The following is a 20,667-nucleotide window of genomic DNA, read 5'->3' as shown; positions in this document are numbered from 1 at the left end:
TGTATTCAATATCTGTTGTTTTTGATTTTGTTGTTTCTGTATGTTGTTTTTGACTCTAGATAATGTATTTTTTACATTATTTCATGCCAAATAAAAAATATAATTTATATATATATATATATATATATATATATATATATATATATATATATATATATATATATATATATATATATATATATATATATATATATATAACTCGGTGAGCATCAATCTGCTAAGACAGTGCTCTATACCGCAGTGGCAGAGCGTAATAGTTTTGGTAGTACTGGAACTCTTTCTTGGGTGTAACTCAGAGTTTCACGCATATTGCGATCATCAGACACTCGTGATCACAATATGCGTGAAACTCCGAGTTACACCCAAGAAAGAGTTCCAGTACTACCAAAACTATATATATATATATATATATACAGTATCAAGCAAGATACACAGGAGCTGTTACTGTGTTTCACACTGTTGCAATCATCAGACGTCACAATCATATATATATGTCACTATTTTTTCATTTGATTCCTTTTTATTTGAAACAATTTTTCATTTCAATCACAACGACATTTGTTTCTTACAGAACATAAGGAAACTGTCGGTACTGCAATTATCTTTATGAAGATATGGCATCATTGCTGGGAAAATGTAGGATGCTGATAAATGTGACCTGTAGAGGGCTCCCTTCACCCTGGATCTACACCAGCAAAGTGTTAGGGTCAACATACAGTATTTTACATCCAAGGTCATCACACCAGTTACTACCCAGAGGAACACACATACATCTACAACCAAGTTTACCAAGTATACAGCATGTGAATACATTCAAGTCTAAACTTATTCTACACCGACGCTGTAAAGATTGCTATCGTGTCAAAATTAAAGGACGTTGGCATATTTTATGCAAAACTCATCCAAGGCACAAACAAAGAAGTTTGATCGTCGATAACCAGCAAGCATACCATAGGAAATATGTCACAGATCAAGACTTTAGATATTGAAACAAAAAATCCATATTGGTATAGACTCTCAATATTGATGTGAATACTAAGGAAATTTGTATCATTACATTTGTACTCTAAGAATGTCAACCAAGAGGAACACTTTATTGTTGAACCCATTGCTAGATTGGAGAGTTTTTTGAAGGAAAAAATCAAGAGGTATGTTTGTATTGTAGAGGGAATCCACTATTGGCAATGAATACTATTATAAATGTTACTCGACCTTAGAGTATCTATTGATATAGGAATCACAAATGTTTTGTTTGACAAGTTGAAAATCTTAACATTCTTTAAAATCAGTCAAATGAAGTGAACAAATGGTATGACCTTTGACCTTTTAGAGAACAGGATTCTCCCCATGTGGAGTGAACTAATTACCCATCATTATTTTAGGCGGGGGAGAACCCTGTCATCGTTGGTATAGAATATTACAGTGTAGTTTAGACTACCTAGATTTACATCTTCAAATTTATCCAGTGTAGTTTGGACTACCTGGATTTACGTCTTCAAATTTATCCAGTGTAGTTTGGACTACCTGGATTTACGTCTTCAAATTTATCCAGTGTAATTTAACAGTTTGTGATATTTGATATTAAAAGAAATTGATTTCTTGTATTTATGATGCAGTGTGTTTTATAACAAACACTGTTATTATAAAATTCTGAAATTCTTCAACCTCTTTCAAGAGTAAATACTGAGATAAATGTAGTAAGATAATGATATGAATGGATGATGGAATGCTAGATAACCAAGGCTACATAGAGAGTGGTTGTCAATATTGTCAAAACCCATCAGCTACAGTTGTAGTTGTATTCACACTCAGCTTAACTCCTTAATAGTATTCTTAGTGTGAGTCATTGGTCATTTCAAAATCCTGTGCATACATGTTTGTTGTTATTAAACTATTTGCTTCATGAGGCAACCATCATTACTTGTAATCTTTTCATCCTATGTATTTTTTATAAGCAGATTGCTTTCTTGGCATTCTGCCATCAAATGTAAAGTGAATATGCAATGTACAGAAAAATGAGATGAAACAGAAAAATTGCTCCATTTTCCATCAGATTGTACAGTCTGGAAATATTTGGTCTTTGGTGGTTACTTTGTTTCATACAGGTATGACATAATATTTTGGGTACCAATAAATTCATATTTGCTTATAACTATGTTTTAATGTTTACGTTGTATTTTCATTCAAACACTGTGAATACAGTTTCATTTCTTATTTACCGCTATAAACTTCATTTATTGTTGTTAGTTTTCAATTTTCTATTTGCATTCATGCACTGATGTAAGTCTCAAAGGGGCCTCTGTTACAGACTGCCTCTTCAAGATCATGTATGTAGTAGTATGACATTTGAAATAAACACAACATTTAATAGTTGATAACCTAACCATTACCATACACACGCACACACTCATAAATACGCCTGCATGCACACACTCATACGTACGTTCATACATACATAGTATACATACATACATACATACATACATACATACATACATACATACACACACACACACACACACACACACACACATACATACATACATACATACATACATACATACATACATACATACATACATACATATATACATACATACACATAATTTTTTCCTGAACATTTTTTCAATGTTCCTAATGCATCATGCTAAAGACATGACAATACTATCTACCTATGCTGCTTTAAAATGAATGACAGACTAAAACAATTGAAATCACAGCTTCTTTATTTACAGACCATCACAATTTACATAAAATATCTTTAATAAAAACACACTATTGCACTAATTACAAACAGTACTTATGTCAACACAGGTCTTACAAATAAATAAATAAATTAACAAATATATATTAACCACTTACATATATACATGTAACAAAATATACCATACAAAATATGACAAAACTTAAGTACTTTGGAAAACATAAAAATGGTTTTCTAACTGGAACAGTAAACTTCTAATTCTCAGGTCTATATCACCTATGATGCTTGTCATTTTATTAAGTGTCAATCCTTGCATTGATCAAAGGTGTGTTTTTGTTAATAATTTCATGTAAGTTAAGTACTCTAACTGGTACCAAAGCAAGATTCTTGCATGATTGTCGGCATATTATTGAGCTTCAGAATTCTCCCAAACTACTGAAATATTGGAAGTATCTGATATTTTAGTGTATTGTTGATTGATGAATTAAGTTTTGCTAAGAATTCTAAACAGTGAATGAAATTATATGCACATACCACAGTACAACATATGGTACCAGTAATCATATGATTTAAATAGTAACCTTTGAATGTAGTGAATATATTATGCTAATCCAACAAGACTTCTAAAATCAGAAACTGAGATGCAATGAAGAGATCATCAAGTCTATAAGACATAGTGTATTTGTTAGAATATGGTGGATATCCCTTAATGTAGAAGCAATGAGTAAAGAGAGGTCGTGAGATTCCAGATACAGTACTATCTGGCTTGGCATCTCAAGATCTCTCTTTACTCCATCTAGCTGAATGAGAAATGATGAACCAAAAGTTGTTCATGCAAATGAGTAAATCCTCAAATGTAAGAATGATGCAAACAACAAAGTACATGTTGGGTAACTCCAGGAAGTACAGGATTACTTTGACTTTCAACCAGACTTCTAGACTATAAGATTATGTCATGTTGTTCAGTGATAACTGATAGCATGTTATGAATGTTGTATCTTACAAACAACCAGTTTTACAGTCCAAATGTCATATCCTACAGACTACCAGATGTAGTCTGAATGTCATATCTACCAGACGTAGTCTGAATGTCATATCCTACATACTACCAGATGTAGTCTGAATGTCATATCTTACAATTACATACTACCAGATGTACAGTCCAACTGTCATATCATACATACTACCAGATGTACAGTCCATATTCATGAACATAATTTGTACAGACATTTACCAATGTCAAAACTTTCATATCAGAATATAATAATTAGCAAGTCTCAATGCACAATACAAATGTACATGTGTGTAATTACCAAACAATTCACATGCGGTTGTGAAAATGGAAGTTTAGTGGTCAATAGCTGGTGTCTATCACAGACAATACTATCGTCTATAGTACAGTGATCAATAGCTGGTGTCTATCACAGACAATACTATTGTCTATAGTACAGTAGTCAATAGCTGGTGTCTATCACAGACAATACTATCGTCTATAGTACAGTGATCAATAGCTGGTGTCTATCACAGACTATACTATCGTCTATAGTACAGTGATCAATAGCTGGTGTCTATCACAGACAATACTATTGTCTATAGTACAGTAGTCAATAGCTGGTGTCTATCACAGACAATACTATTGTCTATAGTACAGTGATCAATAGCTGGTGTCTATCACAGACTATACTATCGTCTATAGTACAGTGGTCAATAGCTGGTGTCTATCACAGACAATACTATCGTCTATAGTACAGTGATCAATAGCTGGTGTCTATCACAGACTATACTATTGTCTATAGTACAGTACTGTGATCAATAGCTGGTGTCTATCACAGACTATACTATTGTCTATAGTACAGTACTGTGATCAATAGCTGGTGTCTATCACAGACTATACTATTGTCTATAGTACAGTACTGTGATCAATAGCTGGTGTCTATCACAGACTATACTATTGTCTATAGTACAGTGGTCAATAGCTGGTGTCTATCACAGACAATACTATTGTCTATAGTACAGTACTGTGATCAATAGCTGGTGTCTATCACAGACTATACTATTGTCTATAGTACAGTACTGTGATCAATAGCTGGTGTCTATCACAGACTATACTATTGTCTATAGTACAGTGGTCAATAGTTGGTGTCTATCACAGACAATACTATTGTCTATAGTACAGTGATCAATAGCTGGTGTCTATCACAGACTATACTATCGTCTATAGTACAGTGGTCAATAGCTGGTGTCTATCACAGACAATACTATCGTCTATAGTACAGTGGTCAATAGCTGGTGTCTATCACAAACTATAGAGTGACTATTGTCTATAGTGGTCAACAGTTGGTGTCTATCACAAACTATAGAGTGAATATCACCTACAGGAGTCAATTAAGTAAATTACACTTTCAAAATGTAATGAAGATACAATGACAATGTAACAAGGTATAGCATTATTATACAATATCAGATATGTAGAACAAAGGTACCATGAAATGTTGAGTAAGTTTGGAAGGTGTAAACACTGTGAAATCCCATGGTATTTACTCTCTTACCTAGCAATTGTCTCCAATCTACTGTAAATGAAATATATTTAGTCTGTCTATCATGTGAAAACAAATGTGAAAATCTCAAACTGGAGAAATACAATCGCATTTTATCTTTATGACATATATAATTAGACCAAATATTTTTTGTCATGCGGCCAAGGAAAATACCGGTATAACCAAAGGGACCTTGTCACTATGATTCACTAGAAGAGTTGTGACAAAACCCTTAGGTCATGAGTATTTTCAGGAAGAAAAATGTTGGAGAATAATATAGTTATACCACCTCAATCTGGAAAATAATAGAATTTTTGGAATGTTTTGACTCATATTTCGAGAACTGCAGAATCAATAATGTAGACACGAATTGCTGTGACAAATAATGACTTGGGTAGGAAAACTCTTAATTTTGTCCAATCAAGTTCAAGCTGGCTTGTGTGTGTGTGTGGTATAATGTATCTAACATAGAAATAAGGTCAGAATATATCATTTGGTTCAGGTAGTTGTTAATATAGTCACATACTTCTATTTACTATATTACTAAAGTATTGGGATCCATACATACATACATAGATTCATCTCTTCTTAGCCATATCTGTTGACGTCTGCCATTACAAACAACCCAATAGCTGTGTTACAGTACACTGTACAGTAAAAGTCTAATATCATATTATACCGTGGTGAGAAACACATCCACAGTGTTTTGACATTCTATATTGTATTATTTCATTGTATTTAGGAACTACTTGTATCCTATACTACCATCAACAGGATGCTCCAAACTGTGGCCATGGTAACAATTATTCACACATAAAATCCAACAAGGCAAGTTTCATGATATGGTGAGGAATAAAAATATAGATTTTTTTTTAGACTTTAGACTTTATTTCCTGTAAGACAGTAAACTGTCAGATTCAGGTAACAACATTAGTTGACGCTGAGCCTCGATGTTTACTTTCCAGTCGACGATGTGAAAATTGATTGCCACATTTCCATCTCCTAAATGCCAACACTGCACCAATTGCATACAGTACCAAACACACATAGCCCAAGATCTGCAATGAAATAATCAAAAGATAATTGTATGACTTGATTGCAATTATCATATAAATTGTCATTCTTATTTAAGGATAAGATTATTTGCATGTTAAATGCCAGCAATGCAAATGAGCTATTCAACATGTAAAATATTTGCACACAGCACCAACATAAATAATCCCAGATCTCCAAAGAGATAAGTACAATATAGTTGTACGACTTTATTAAAATAGGATAGCCATATCTTTATGTCTTGCTTACATGATAAATTCAAGATAATGCAAATCATAAAATTTGTCATGTGTAAATACTCATACATACAAATTTGCATAACAAGTAGGAATGATCTACAATTAACTTGACTGAAGTACCATTGGATGTTTACTTACAACTCCAGTAGGTAGTTGGATTGCTGCCCAATCAGAGTACTTGTTTTGGTAGACAACACAGGCCGAGCCAATCAGAGATGAAGCTACCAAGTATAAGAAACACATGGCGAGACAGAAGAGAAAATCCTGTAAAATATAAAAATAAAAAAGATAATAATTTAGATAAATGAGAATATGACTTTTATAATCAGCATTTTTTGTTATGGATTGGGACTCCTGATAACAGGTGTGAATATGTAAAATACTCAGCTGGAATTATTTTGTCGTAAGTTTCCTTTGAAGAAATTGACTAATTGAAATGATGAAGAAGCTTTGTGATAAAACATTGACCAATTAAAAACTGAGTTATCTGACACCAGTATGATTTCAATTTTTGTATGTATAATTGTAGATTATGCACTGTACATTCATTATAATGTTGATGTCATATTGATGTAGTCAGTGCTCCCCTGAGTTTCTTCAAGTTGTTCAAAATAAAAAATGTAGAAAGTGTTTACTAAGGACTGGATACAGACACATGAAGGTAGTAGGCTTGTAAAATGAATGTATGTGCTAGCTTCAATGAAACAAGTTTTGGACAAATATTTTCTGTGAATTTTAGCTTTGAGATGAATGTAAACACTTGTCTAACTAGATCACAGTCACAGAGACTTAGATTCAGTATTTTGATATTTCACTGTATAAATACTACCGTAATTCCTCAGGTAAGCACCCTGGGCGGTTTCAAGCCCCCCAAACCCCAACGTTGGGTTTGGGCGGTTTGCCGCGTACCCTATTTTCGCTGTGACCAAAACAATGCCTCATACATACTATGAGTGTTGCAAATGTGCAGTCTAAATAGTAGTATGTATTTTCTCTTTGTTCACTGATTTCATTAATGACAATATAAATGACAATATTACTATGCAACTAGTGCCCAACCAAATCTGACAGGAAACACCAATGTTTATTTTCTAACAATCTGATCAAATCTGATCAAAATCTAATTAAGGAGGTTATGGCTTGATTAGTTTTTATAACAGTGCTTGATATCCTTTCTATCAACATCAGTTGAAATAGAGCCAATCAAACCTTCTCCTTGATTACATTTGAATCCAAATTGACTTTAGGCAATTTTACGATATTTCATTTCCTATGAAATATCACTAAACACACAAACACACATATACACATGCATGAACACACACACACACACACACACACACACACACACACACACACACACACACACACACACACACACCATCTACCTCAGTACATTATATTTAACCATATTCTACATTTATATAGAAATTAGTCCATGAGCCAGATAGGGTGATTGGTACCAAAAAGTGGTACCAAACGATATTTTCACCAGTGATGTATAGTCCATATGTATAGTCCATATTCAGATTGCGAGTCGCAAGAGGTTTGAATACAAAGGTACCACCCACGTACTTCCATATCTAACCCCAGACAGACAAGGAAGAAACTGATCATCAATGGACTTTTCTATCATCGTCCATTCCGGTTTGAGTGTTCTATTCATGGGCTTTACTTCTAATATTAGTAATAAAGCATGGTGTAACGTCAGTTGTTGCAGTGATGAGCATAAAAATTGTACAAACTGAGAAAATTTTCGGCCAATGGTAATAATTCTGTCCTTGGAAAATGAAGATCCCATTCATTAGAAACGAGGATATCAGAAGCATACATTGTCATTACATCGAAATATCCAATGGCTGTGACATTGAAAGTACAGGCAGAAGACAGAATTTTCTTGACAACATTTTCTGGGCAGCTAAAAAAGTACTGTTTATCGTATAGGTACAACTGAAGCTCGTTGGGAAACCGTGTAACAATCGGGAGGATTATACGTACACGTGAGTGGTGAATCATTATATTTGAATGTATGAATGGTGAAGGCATCTTTTTTTTAAATGCGTGAATGTGGTTTGGTGAATATTGCATCATTGGTGAATAATCATTATTTTCGAATGTGAATGGTGAATGCTTAGAAATTAAATGCGTGAATCGTGAATGACAAAGCTCTGTGGGAATGTAAATTGTGAATTCAACCTCAACTTAAAATCATGCAATCGATGGCTCAGTGATAGGTTCAGCAGGGCATTAACCTGTACAGTACGCAACAAATCGGAAAAGTCTAGCTATTCTTTTCATCAAACTTTGTTACATTGTATAATCAATGGATATTATACCTGTCAGTCAAATATTGCTGACTAAAGACGTTAAAAATCAATATCATATTCGTTTTTATGTGTTTACACGATATAATAAACCGACATAGACCAATAAAAAATTTTCTGTTTACATGGAAACCTCTAGACTTACACATGTCCCTAGAGAGATTTTTGTACTTGTATTTCAGATTTAGTTTTGATATTTTTGAATAAAACGTTAACAAATCAACAATATCATATTCATTTTAATGTATTTTTATGTGTTTAAAAGATACAGTAAACCGACTGACGATCATTTTTCACTGTTTACACGGAAACACCTACACTGGCACAGTCCCTTGGGAGATCTTTGGGTTGTCATTCATTTTGAACACTTTTGTAAAGGAAAATGTCAATGTTAGGATCAATTTGATCTTGTTGTATTTTAGTTTTGTTTAGTTTTGCTTTGACTAGCGTGTCTGCGCCAGATTAATTCTTTCCCAGTTATTGTGATAATGCCTGTTTCAGATTTTTTCATATGATGAAAGCTTTCAAAGTCGAGTGTAAATTGTTAATAACTTTAAATTTGATGAAACTATCAATGACGCGTATGCTGCTGTAACATTACAAGCTTGTTCAGAGATCTGAAATGGTATGACAGAGTTTGTTGAACATGAACTCCATTTTCAAATATGTTCGGCAGCCATGAACTGACCCACTGTTTACCAAGGATTAATTCAAAATATACTTTAGTTAATTTGTAAAGAACTAAGTGTGATTACACCAGGATCTACAAAAACATCTACATTTGAAATACCTATAGTACAGTAGATAAAACAAATGCTGTGATCGTCTCCGTCTCCACTGTAAATATTCCACACGTTCCAATATTCAGGCAGTGCTTCTAGCTTGGCGACCTGGTCGCATTTCATGATTTCGCAGACTGCATCTGGTTAAAAATCAATATTTTTCGTATCTACATAATTCAAACATTCTATCTATTTTCTTGCAATATCTAGCCAGCCGCACAATATGCGTGTATGCAAGAAGCAGGTGCAGATTGGATGGACAGCTATACTGCTATGGGACTGCCGATTGCTTGTGCCTTTTCATGTTTATTCCTCTGTTTAGTTACTTTATTTCAGTTTGGCAGAGGGGATTAATGATAGGCTACTAGTGAGAGTTATAATTATAATATCAAGATTTGACCCGGGCCAAGGTACTGTGACCCGGGTCGGAACTTATTCCGTCTCAGATCAAGTTTCTGTTTTCGATGTATACTTTTCCTTGATCAGTGCACTATGAACTTCTTGTACATAACCAGTAATAGAGTTATATTGTACAGATTTATTGGACTAGCCAGGTAAAATATTCATGATGGTGATTTCCGATGCGAGTCTCAAACGAAAAAGCTGGTCTCATGTGAAATAATACGGTGTTTAAAGAATAAATGCAAAAATTTATGTTAATTCCAATAACACTGTGTTAAAAGAAAATTGTTGTATGGATAATTATATGCAAATGAGGTAATTAATATGCAAATCATAAGATCTAAAGATGTCAAACAATGTTATCTCAGTCATAATTTAATTTAATTTAATTATTTCAATGTTTTATGAATGTTGGATTACATAAACTGTTTCAAATTTGAATTGTCATCCCCAAACCACCATCAGATTATTGATTTTTTTATTATGTGTTATGTAACTTTAAATGAAGATTACTACTAGAAAGCTACCAAATACAGATGTCCACCAAGCATTTTTGAAATCTACAGAAAAATTGGTTTTAGAAAAGTAATGTTTCACATGGTACCTCATTTTGGTACCAATTGGCTAAAAACCAGGGTCTGGCTCATGGACTAAATAATAAAATTTATTTCTTGCACAATCCTTGTCAACATTTAAAACAAATAATACTGGTATGTGAAATTTCAACAAATTAAAAATAATATCAATAATTTGTCTTGTTCAAATTCTTTCTCAAATTGATGTCCATTTTTCTATACTTTTGTTTATGAAATTAAAAAAACACAAACATTTATTTTGAATATTAATGAATAGATATAACAGATGTTTAGGTAAAACCATAAATAAATACATACATAAATACATAAACTATTTTCAAAGTTTTGAAGTCCAGTGAGCAGATAACATGGACAAGGGAAATTGATTATTAAAGACATAATCTCATTTCAAGTACATAACTATTTAGTGGAAAAGAAGTGTAAAAAATTGACGTAAGTCCTTTGCAGTTTTCAGTCTTGAGAACTTGAGTCAATTTCATCTCCTTAGCCTTTGAAAACTTTAATTTGATGAACTCGTACAGCAGCAAATATAAGAGTATTGCTGAGATGTCATAGCCCTAATAGTGTGTGTTTTCGTCAATAACTGAGTAGAGAGACTCAGATAGCTTTCTACAATGTGATTAACATTCACCTAAAAGCAATCCACCGTATGTCACAATCTCACCATATCCTCCTGTTACCATAGCAATGACGAAGAAAATCTTCATCAGTTTGTTCCCTGAGCAAGAGTTTTATGCTAATTTCAATCCAGGTTATATTTCAATACATCCTATTTGCATATCCTCCTAATCGGCATATCTACCTGAGTCCTAATAACAATTTATATTTTCCATCAGTAACTGAGTATCCATGTTTTGGTCATTAAAGTACAACTTATTTAAATGTCATGGAAACTGCATGTAGCATTTCAGTGAGTATATCCAAGTTATAGTTTTCACAACTAATGACTTCTAATTTTCAAAACAAAATGCATTAAATTAGCACAGCAGTCTTCATAGACATTTTGATCTAATTCACTCACTTGAATGATATCAAGTAATATGTTTGCAATTACAAATAAATGAAATATGGTTTTTAAAAATCTGAAAAACTTGAACTCATTTGATGTTTGCTATTACCGGGTCAAAGGTCGAGATATTATTATTTTCAATTTATAAGTTAATTTAACAGCCTTCTGATGTTATTGCAATTACATCAAATTGACACTTAGGATTATGGTCTTTATTACATAGATACCTGCCTAGTGTTATGATTACCATGGCTTGTAATAAGACTAACATCTCTACTCAATGTCTATTTCTGGAAATACCCCTTTTGACATCATTAGAGTGTCTATGTCAGCTTATTATGTTTGACTACCTTTATTATGGCATTCACTAGTAGCAACAGATTGCATTTTAAGATATTCATCTTCCTCTCTTTTCAAAATGTTCTTGGATATAGAAATCCATCCATTTCTTACAATTTTTCTGTCTCTTTTAACATCAATGTGTATTCATAGATACATCGATCCTTTCCACAAATCATATTACATGTTTAATACCGGATCTGAAAACCCATCATCCTTTGCTTACAATTTTTCTGTCTAATTAACATCAATATTTATTCATAAATACATCCTTTCCACATCATTAGAGTTACTAATCATGTTACATTGCCATTGTTGCTTACTCTCATTGATGGCAACTAGTCTGCAGACTGCATGTCCAAATAATCCATCTCATCAGTTGTTCCATCTCTTCCTTTTAAAGTGCTTTTTGAATCAAGAGATTTATTCTGCAATTTTCTCTTTTTTAAAGTGTTTTTTTTTTTCAATCTAGAGATTTATTCCATCCTTTCTTGATTCTGAATTCTTTTATCTTTTATCAACCAAACAATCATCTTCTATGTCTTCAATACATTTATTTCATGGCCCAATGTTCTCAACTTACAAGATGGCATAATGTTTGATATGAAACCAGATCAACATATACAGTTGAAATAACAGATTTATAGGGAAAATGTTTATTATGTGATTTGAAAAATTTAGGAATGAAATTACAAAGTACATGATACTAGTATGGAAGGAGGTGGACATTTTCTGTTCAGTGGACTGACATTAATGCAGAATTATCAAGGTCAATTTTGGATGATATTAAAATTTGATGTGAAAAACAGTTGGCTGGCAGAGCTATTATAGGAAAAGTTGGTCCTGAATGACAGAATAATCCCACATTCTGTATGGCTCTGCTCATAAGATAGTAGTAAACCAAGATCATGAGATTCACACATTGGGGTTTTAAATATATTTTAGAGCTAAATGTGAAATCAGAGGAGTAATAAATCAACTTACAAACAAATGCCAGTTGATTGGCATTCTTCTTGATAAACCAGTAGAGTGAAAGAATACAATGGCTGTGGTTGCTAGTAGCGACACCACTGATGTAAACACAAAGAATCTGGATCTACCAGCCAGTGGTAACGACAGATAATTCAACCCAGAATAACTAGCTGTAGTTACGCATACTAATGATGCTATCGTAAACATCTGAAAGAAAAGTGAAAGAAAAAGAAATAGTTAAAGAAATGTCAAATATCAGATTAAACAAATCATTAGAAATCTGTTTTTTTGTACATAAATTTTCTAATATTGTTGTTGCAGAGATATACATATATCAAATAAGTTGACAAGGCAAGTCAGTATTGATGACTAAAAGTCACAATTTATATGTTATTACTTCTTGATGCTGCACAATTCAAGTTAATTATACTAAATCAACAGTGCATGAAAGCCAGCACTGAACATTTTACATTGAGGACTAAATCAGTGTTGTGATCAGCTGAGTATGGAACATTTTACCTAGAACTGATAGCATCATATTGAATGCACAAAGGCAATATATTGAAATCCCTCGTCAGCATACAGATAAAGTAACACATTGATACTGTTCACTGCAAATTGTATATGCAATTCTAATTCAATTGAATTACATTCAGTCACTGTCATGAATATAATATGTCTTATTCATGAGTGCTTGCAGACTGTTCTCTGTGGCCTTACTCACTTAATTCTCTCACGAAGGTAAAAACACTACAATTTCAAATACCCTTAATAGCACTCGCACGTACTGGGGTTGTGTTAATTATTATTACAAATGTTTATCTGAAACATGTGAATTTCATAGAAATATCAAAACTCAGTTAATTACCATGATTTCATATATATATGGAATGCTCATGTGTTTATTTGCATACAAGTATGGAATAATATTCTATATACAGCAGTGATTAACTTTGACATTGTCACATGGTGTGGACTAGTGACCCATAGTGACCTCAATTTGCATACAGAGGGCAATAGTCATTTTCTATTTCGCAACAGCACTTTTACAGTGGCAAGTGTTATCGGTGATTTGCATACATATTACCTGTCATGCTGTTATGTAGAACTATGTCCCTCGGGAAATAGTTGCTGCATAACAGCCCTTGGGGTAATAGACGCATCTATAGTGCCCTCATTGCCAGGCAATAAGTGTATAACAGCCCTCATGCTAATAGATGTCTACTAGTGCCGTCATAGCTAGGTAATAAGTGTTGCATAACATCCCTTGGGGTAATGGACGTCTACTAGCACCCTCATAGCCAGGCAATAAGTGTTGTATAACAGCCCTTGGGGTAATAGACAAGTCTACTAGTGCCCTCATAGCCAGGCAATAAGTGTTGCAGTGCAAATACCAATAGTATGCATCCATGCAATCACTGAAAATGGTAATTGCTATAATTAGTTACTTCTAAATCAAGGGTAAATTTTGCTAGAATGTCCTCTGGAAAGTTCTGTCCTTAACTTATACCTACATTTTGATGGGACTTGGTATAAAGAGTAGTGATACGAGATGAAGTCTACAGAATTACTATGAAAAAGATATCAATAAATACATTCATTTACCAGTGTTTTTGTCATGGCAGGCGGGGGGGGGGGGGGGGGGGGGGGTGAAGCAGCAAAAAGTTAAATCTTTATTTTATTCATCTTATACCGTGTACAAGAACAATGTATATGAGATGTACTCACATAATGATTGATGTGTATGACTATGGATGTATTGGTTAACATATTATACAGGCAGTATTTCAATAAGGAAATCTGTTCTTTTATCATAAACATCTCACATTGTACACAAACTATATTTGACAGCTAAATGGGTTTCTTATTATAGATGTGAGTTATAATGGTATGAACAGAGGAAGGTGGAGCCCTTAGGGCAATCACCAGTGCTACTATATAATATAATATATCCAAGCACCTACAGCATATGTCACTTGTGAGTTGATGACCCCAGGACACTGTAACGTAGTCTACTGCTATTCCTTCATGTAATCTTTCAGATATCTTTCTTTTAGAGACCACACATTGGTATCCAGACCAGATTCCCAGTATCATAGTATGACAATTATATCGCTCAAATTTTGTATAAATAAAGGCTACATTAGCTTAATAGGACTAATCAGCTAAAAGGTTGGCCAAATTAGGGGTAAAAACAATGCAAAAGTTTAGAATCTGTTTACAACAAATGCATTACGACAAAGGCGAAGTCTTCTGTTAAGGACCTGTCACTCTATCCCATCTATACAGAATTCAACAACTGACATATTTCTAGGAGTGGTAGATATAATACTGCAGTAGCTAAAATGTCTTAAATCGTAATTGTCCAATTGCCAATTGAAACTGGCCATTACAAGAACATTGAAAGGAAACAGAGATTATGCACGTTGTGTAGCTCAAGTATTGGAGATGAATTTCACTGTGCATTACTGTGTAAAAATGAAAAAATTCAGAAGATAAGAGATAAATACTTGGACATTTTATTTAGTTTACAGTCGCAGTTACTTAAATTTGATAATCATTCTCTATTTAAGTACATTTTTTCATTTGTAGATGATACTATAGCAAGTGTCATAGCTAAATATCTCAGTGATATACTTAATATTTTCAAGACATTGTAAACATCAGTGTTTCATTTGGTATATTTTCTTGCCAATGTCACGTCTTCTTGTGTACACGGCTTAATAAATAAATAAATATGTCCCATCCCCTATCTCTGTTTTTAACAACCACAGTTGTTCTTTGTAGTATCTTGTGGACTTATATTTACTATAATGTACTACACAGTTTTATTTTCATATTCAGTTTTATATTTTTATCTGTGTGAATTATTGTCATTTTTATTTCCACTAGTGGGATGAATATAGTAATTCTGATTGTGATTCTGGTAACACTGTGTATGTACTACCTCATGCATGTATGACTAAAACAGACAAACCACATAGGGGTGTAGTCACTGTGCTGATGACCCCAAGACCCAAGACTTAGGATTTGTTCTGTGGTATCAATGAACTAAATGTCTTTTCACATAACCTACAATAACATGTAATTGTCCAACTCTATTCTTTTAAATGAGAACACTGTATGACTACAAGAAAATTTGGCTATCATTAGAGGGCACACTGTTTAGAACATTGTATGACGTACTACAAGATAATCCAACCAATGACTTCATGTAATGACTTGTAGAGTTTAGTTACTGTGATTGTAAACTCACAACAAATCATGATGACACAATATTAGTCAAAAGGACTACTACCCTAAAGGCACTGTACTACATGATATCAATCCTTCTATAAAGAGAAGTCGGAATGTTGTGTAATAAAAAGTACTCTCTTTACCTAAATGCTGTAAACCACTAAGACTATATATTTTTACAGAACAAGATCAGAAATGTCATAATGCCATTTGTGCATAAGGTAATTAACATTCTCACAAACCAGAGCTGTTCTTTCATCCGTGACACTGAGGCCGTGGTCTGGAATGATGGGTAATTAACCACTTGGCTATTAAATATCTGTATTTTGATTTCATACTTATCTAATTGCATACAAGTAAGTTTATATATAGGAAAGAATTCGCTTTGAAGATATAATGATTCAAACATCTATAAACACTGACTCGATTTCACACTAATTTTTCAACTGTATTGAAAAAGTATGTCGTCATATTCTGTGTTATGTTTGAATATTCTATACATTCACAGTGGTTATCTAAAAATAGAATTGACACCTGAATATTGTTCCCTACGGCTTACTATACATCATCCATCTATAACAGTCTGATAATATCAATAGTTTACAATGGATGACTTCTATCACATCAGTTCTAGTATGATTATCAAATATTCACAATTTGAATTTATGACATTTGAGGGTCTAAAGATTTGTACAGCTTGTGTGGTTTATGTGATATTTTATAAAGCTGTCAAACTTATTTAAGTACCATGCGGCAATTTGTAAATATCAGTATTAAATGTCATTCACTTTAGGCACCTTTTTTTTTGGAGGGGGGGGGGATGTATCTGAATGTACAATGTCACATGGAATGGTACAAAATTAACAATCAAACAATTCTCTGAAAAGATTAAGTTTAAATGAAAAAGTCACACATTTTTGTACCACAATAAGTATCAACATTGGCAAGTTGAAAATCTTAACAGACCAACCATGACTGATTTAAAGATGTCTTGATTATCATAATTATCATAAACTGACCTTGCACACAAAATAAATTTAATTAATTGGAGACTTATATCCATGAATAATGAATACAGAACTAGAAATTACTGCAGATTAGGTCTAATATTATGTAGTGAAGGAAGTACACAGAATTTAGCACTCATCTAATATTATGTAGTGAAGGAAATACAGAGAATTTAGCACTCATCAAATATCAAACAAGTAACATGAAAATCTACTTAAATGTAACATTACATATGCATGGTTTTGTTTCTACATTTTTTCTTAATAATATATCAGAACCCCATGCTGCAAGAGTGCAAGTGTGGCATACTTGGGGTACTTGTAAGATCTCAGTGACAGTGTTGCGTACTTGGAGTATTTGCAAGAGTGCCAGTGTGGTGTACTCTGGGTATTTGTAAGATCTCAGTGCCAGTGTGGTGTACTCAGAGTATTTGCAAGAGTGCCAGTGTGGCATACTCTGGGTATTTGTAAGAGTGCCAGTGTGGTGTACTTGGAGTATTTGTAAGAGTGCCAGTGTGGTGTACTCTGGGTATTTGTAAGAGTGCCAGTGTGGTGTACTCTGGGTATTTGTAAGAGTGCCAGTGTGGTGTACTCTGGGTATTTGTAAGAGTGCCAGTGTGGTGTACTCTGGGTATTTGTAAGAGTGCCAGTGTGGTGTACTCTGGGTATTTGTAAGAGTGCCAGTGTGGTGTACTTGGGGTATTTGTAAGAGTGCCAGTGTGGTGTACTCTGGGTATTTGTAAGAGTGCCAGTGTGGTGTACTTGGGGTATTTGTAAGAGTGCCAGTGTGGTGTACTCTGGGTATTTGTAAGAGTGCCAGTGTGGTGTACTTGGGGTATTTGTAAGAGTGCCAGTGTGGTGTACGTATTCTCTACATCATAGTTCTACAAGCAAAGTGAGTGAATCCTAGTATCCATACTGGCACCAATGCATGATGGGGTTTTGTTATTACAGTACATTGTGTTTATCCAAAAAACAGAAATACAACAGATGTAGTCATGTGATTTTGTGTACATGGTATTGCATCTATACAAATTTGCATACAATTTGCCATTATCTGAGCTTTTTTAAGTCAAATGTAAAAAATAGATGGTAATGTACATGAGACACATATGAATCTCAGTCAACCATCGATGGAAATGTAATGGTTGACACAAAGAATTTTTAAACAGATTCCTGACAAAGTAAAAGGTAAAATATTGCAGAGTAGCACTAAGTAGCTTTTGTCAGCTACTGCCCCTTTTCTACATCCATGATAATGTTATTGATATTGCACTGCAGTGTAAACACAATAGTATATGTACACATACTAATGTATGTAATCATTGATGTGTATGTAATAATGAAACACAACATTTAATACTGACAATCAAAATTTCTTGGAGGGCTGGAATATTAAGCACTTCATAATTTCAAAAATTTTATAATCTGTTTTATATTGAACCATGTTAAATCATCACTATAGTAACTGGGCTGGAAATCTGTTATATTTCACTTTAAACATAACGTTATAGATCTCGGCAAACTATCAACAAAACCGAATGTTTAGATGCACTCAAAATTTGTCTTTGATATCACAGTTGCATAGCTGTCATAACACATACATTTACAAACATTGACAATATTTACCTGAAAGTAGACGTTATCATTCATAATGATATGAAACAAAAACAACTCAGAAAACATTCACATCGTAACTGTGCCTTTTTGTCAATTTACAATTTGCAATTAGTCAGTTTACTAACAACTGTTTTCATCTTTCCTCTCTCTTTAAATATATATTTCATATATTTTATTCATACATGTATATACAATCGGTCTAGCCAATTACCAGTACCATATCACTCAGTACAATCGGTCTAGCCAATTACCAAGATGTGCTTGATAAATCAACCTATTTCTGTTGATAAAAATACTTGCCCAAAAAAATGTTGTTCAGGTTTTCCAATATGTAGATATCATGCTAAGATTACAAGTCATGCCCTATTATATATTCATGAATATTTTAGTGATCCATTCTTTATCCTCTAACTAAGCAAATGAACTGACTGTATACTGAGTGTATCTATGTATCTTTACTCACATTAGTGAAAAGTACACACAAATATGTGTTTTGGGAATGCACACATCTCTTCAAATAATGAACGTCATTGCTAGATCATCCCATGGTTACATGAACAGGACCTCACAATGATTCTATTCAGTCTTTATCCATTGTCTGTTTCTTTCAGTTTCATAATATTCTCCTTTCAGAATTATCAATATTACATCTCTAGCATTATCTTTCAAAACTTTCTATATCCACAAACAGATCTAACCAGTATGTGCATATTTATCATTTTCATTCATTAAACAACTATAATTTTAAAATTCAAAGAATATTCAAATTATATTTGGAAATAAGATATGTGATTTTCCTAACACATACAGTGCAAACAATTTGATTAATTAATTCAGGTCACATGACCTGATCTTTGCTCTTCAATGTTGTGTAATTTGAATGATTAATGGTTAATATAACTTTCCATTCTACTATATATTTAGATTTTCAGATTTTAAGATAATAACTGTGTCCTTTATTGTTACATAAATCTTTGGGTTTTTTAATTTATTGATTGTGCTGTTCTGTTGAACGTCTTCATTTGCATTCATTACATGTACTTGATAAATCAACCTATTTCTGTTGATAACAATACTTGCCCAAAAAATTGTTGTCCAGTACATGTCATCAATAGTTTTCCAAAACCTATTTTATTGACAATTATATATATTTTATTGACTGAAGAATTGAAGCACCATTGTTTTTGGAGCCTGAAATATATGCAAACTCGAAATTTAAAAAAAAATGCCTATTATTTCTGTATTTTAAAGTTAAAATATAAAACTATAATAAAATATTCAAAGTAGTAACTTGAAAATATCCATTTACATCAATGCTTTGAATCGACCAAACATGTACTTCACACTCGGTAATATTATTAACATATCACATTCTTTGTTTAATAAGGAGACAATTTTTTGAAATTCCACAATAAATGAACTGAGTATTTTGTTGTCATGATGTGTCAAAATAATGACTTTTCCTTCTCTTCGGCATTCCATTCCATTTCAAACGTAATACGTCAAAATGTGACTGAAAAACATAATATTACGAATGCAATACTTACTATCTGTAACAGTTTCAACGCACCAGGTGCTGTTCGTAGATAACTGTAATCGACTCGAACTCTCACATTCTGAGTGGTAATCGGAGGAACTGCAGTTGTTATTTCTCTTTGAGTATCTGGACTTGGTAACGATTCGATATCAACGTTATGAATATCTTCAGCCATCATACAATATTACGATGGATGGTGATACGAAATATGAAGCAGACACTTGAGATGATGAAGAGAAGAAGCTGATCATGTGATGAAGATGAAACGACGCATGAACGCTATTTAATTTCCTGAATCGATGATTTGTT

The 20,667-nt window shown here is 33.1% G+C and overlaps 1 protein-coding gene across 1 annotated transcript; it reads right to left on the bottom strand.

The window, feature by feature from the left end:
• Positions 1-6,158: 6,158 nt before the first annotated feature.
• LOC144437823 (CKLF-like MARVEL transmembrane domain-containing protein 4) lies at positions 6,159-20,618 on the bottom strand. The gene is made up of 4 exons (XM_078126849.1): positions 20,369-20,618; positions 12,970-13,164; positions 6,672-6,797; positions 6,159-6,299 (listed from the first exon to the last, which is right to left on the bottom strand). Exons 1-4 carry the CDS (start codon positions 20,534-20,536, stop codon positions 6,159-6,161), a joined length of 630 nt encoding a protein of 209 aa, XP_077982975.1. The 5' UTR covers positions 20,537-20,618.
• Positions 20,619-20,667: the final 49 nt, after the last annotated feature.

The sequence above is a fragment of the Glandiceps talaboti genome, chromosome 7 (genome assembly GCF_964340395.1).
Source record: "Glandiceps talaboti chromosome 7, keGlaTala1.1, whole genome shotgun sequence".
In the NCBI taxonomy this organism is placed as follows: Eukaryota; Metazoa; Hemichordata; class Enteropneusta; family Spengelidae; genus Glandiceps; species Glandiceps talaboti.
Note: the sequence above shows the minus strand (reverse complement) of the source record. Positions and strands in the feature narration are given on the sequence as shown.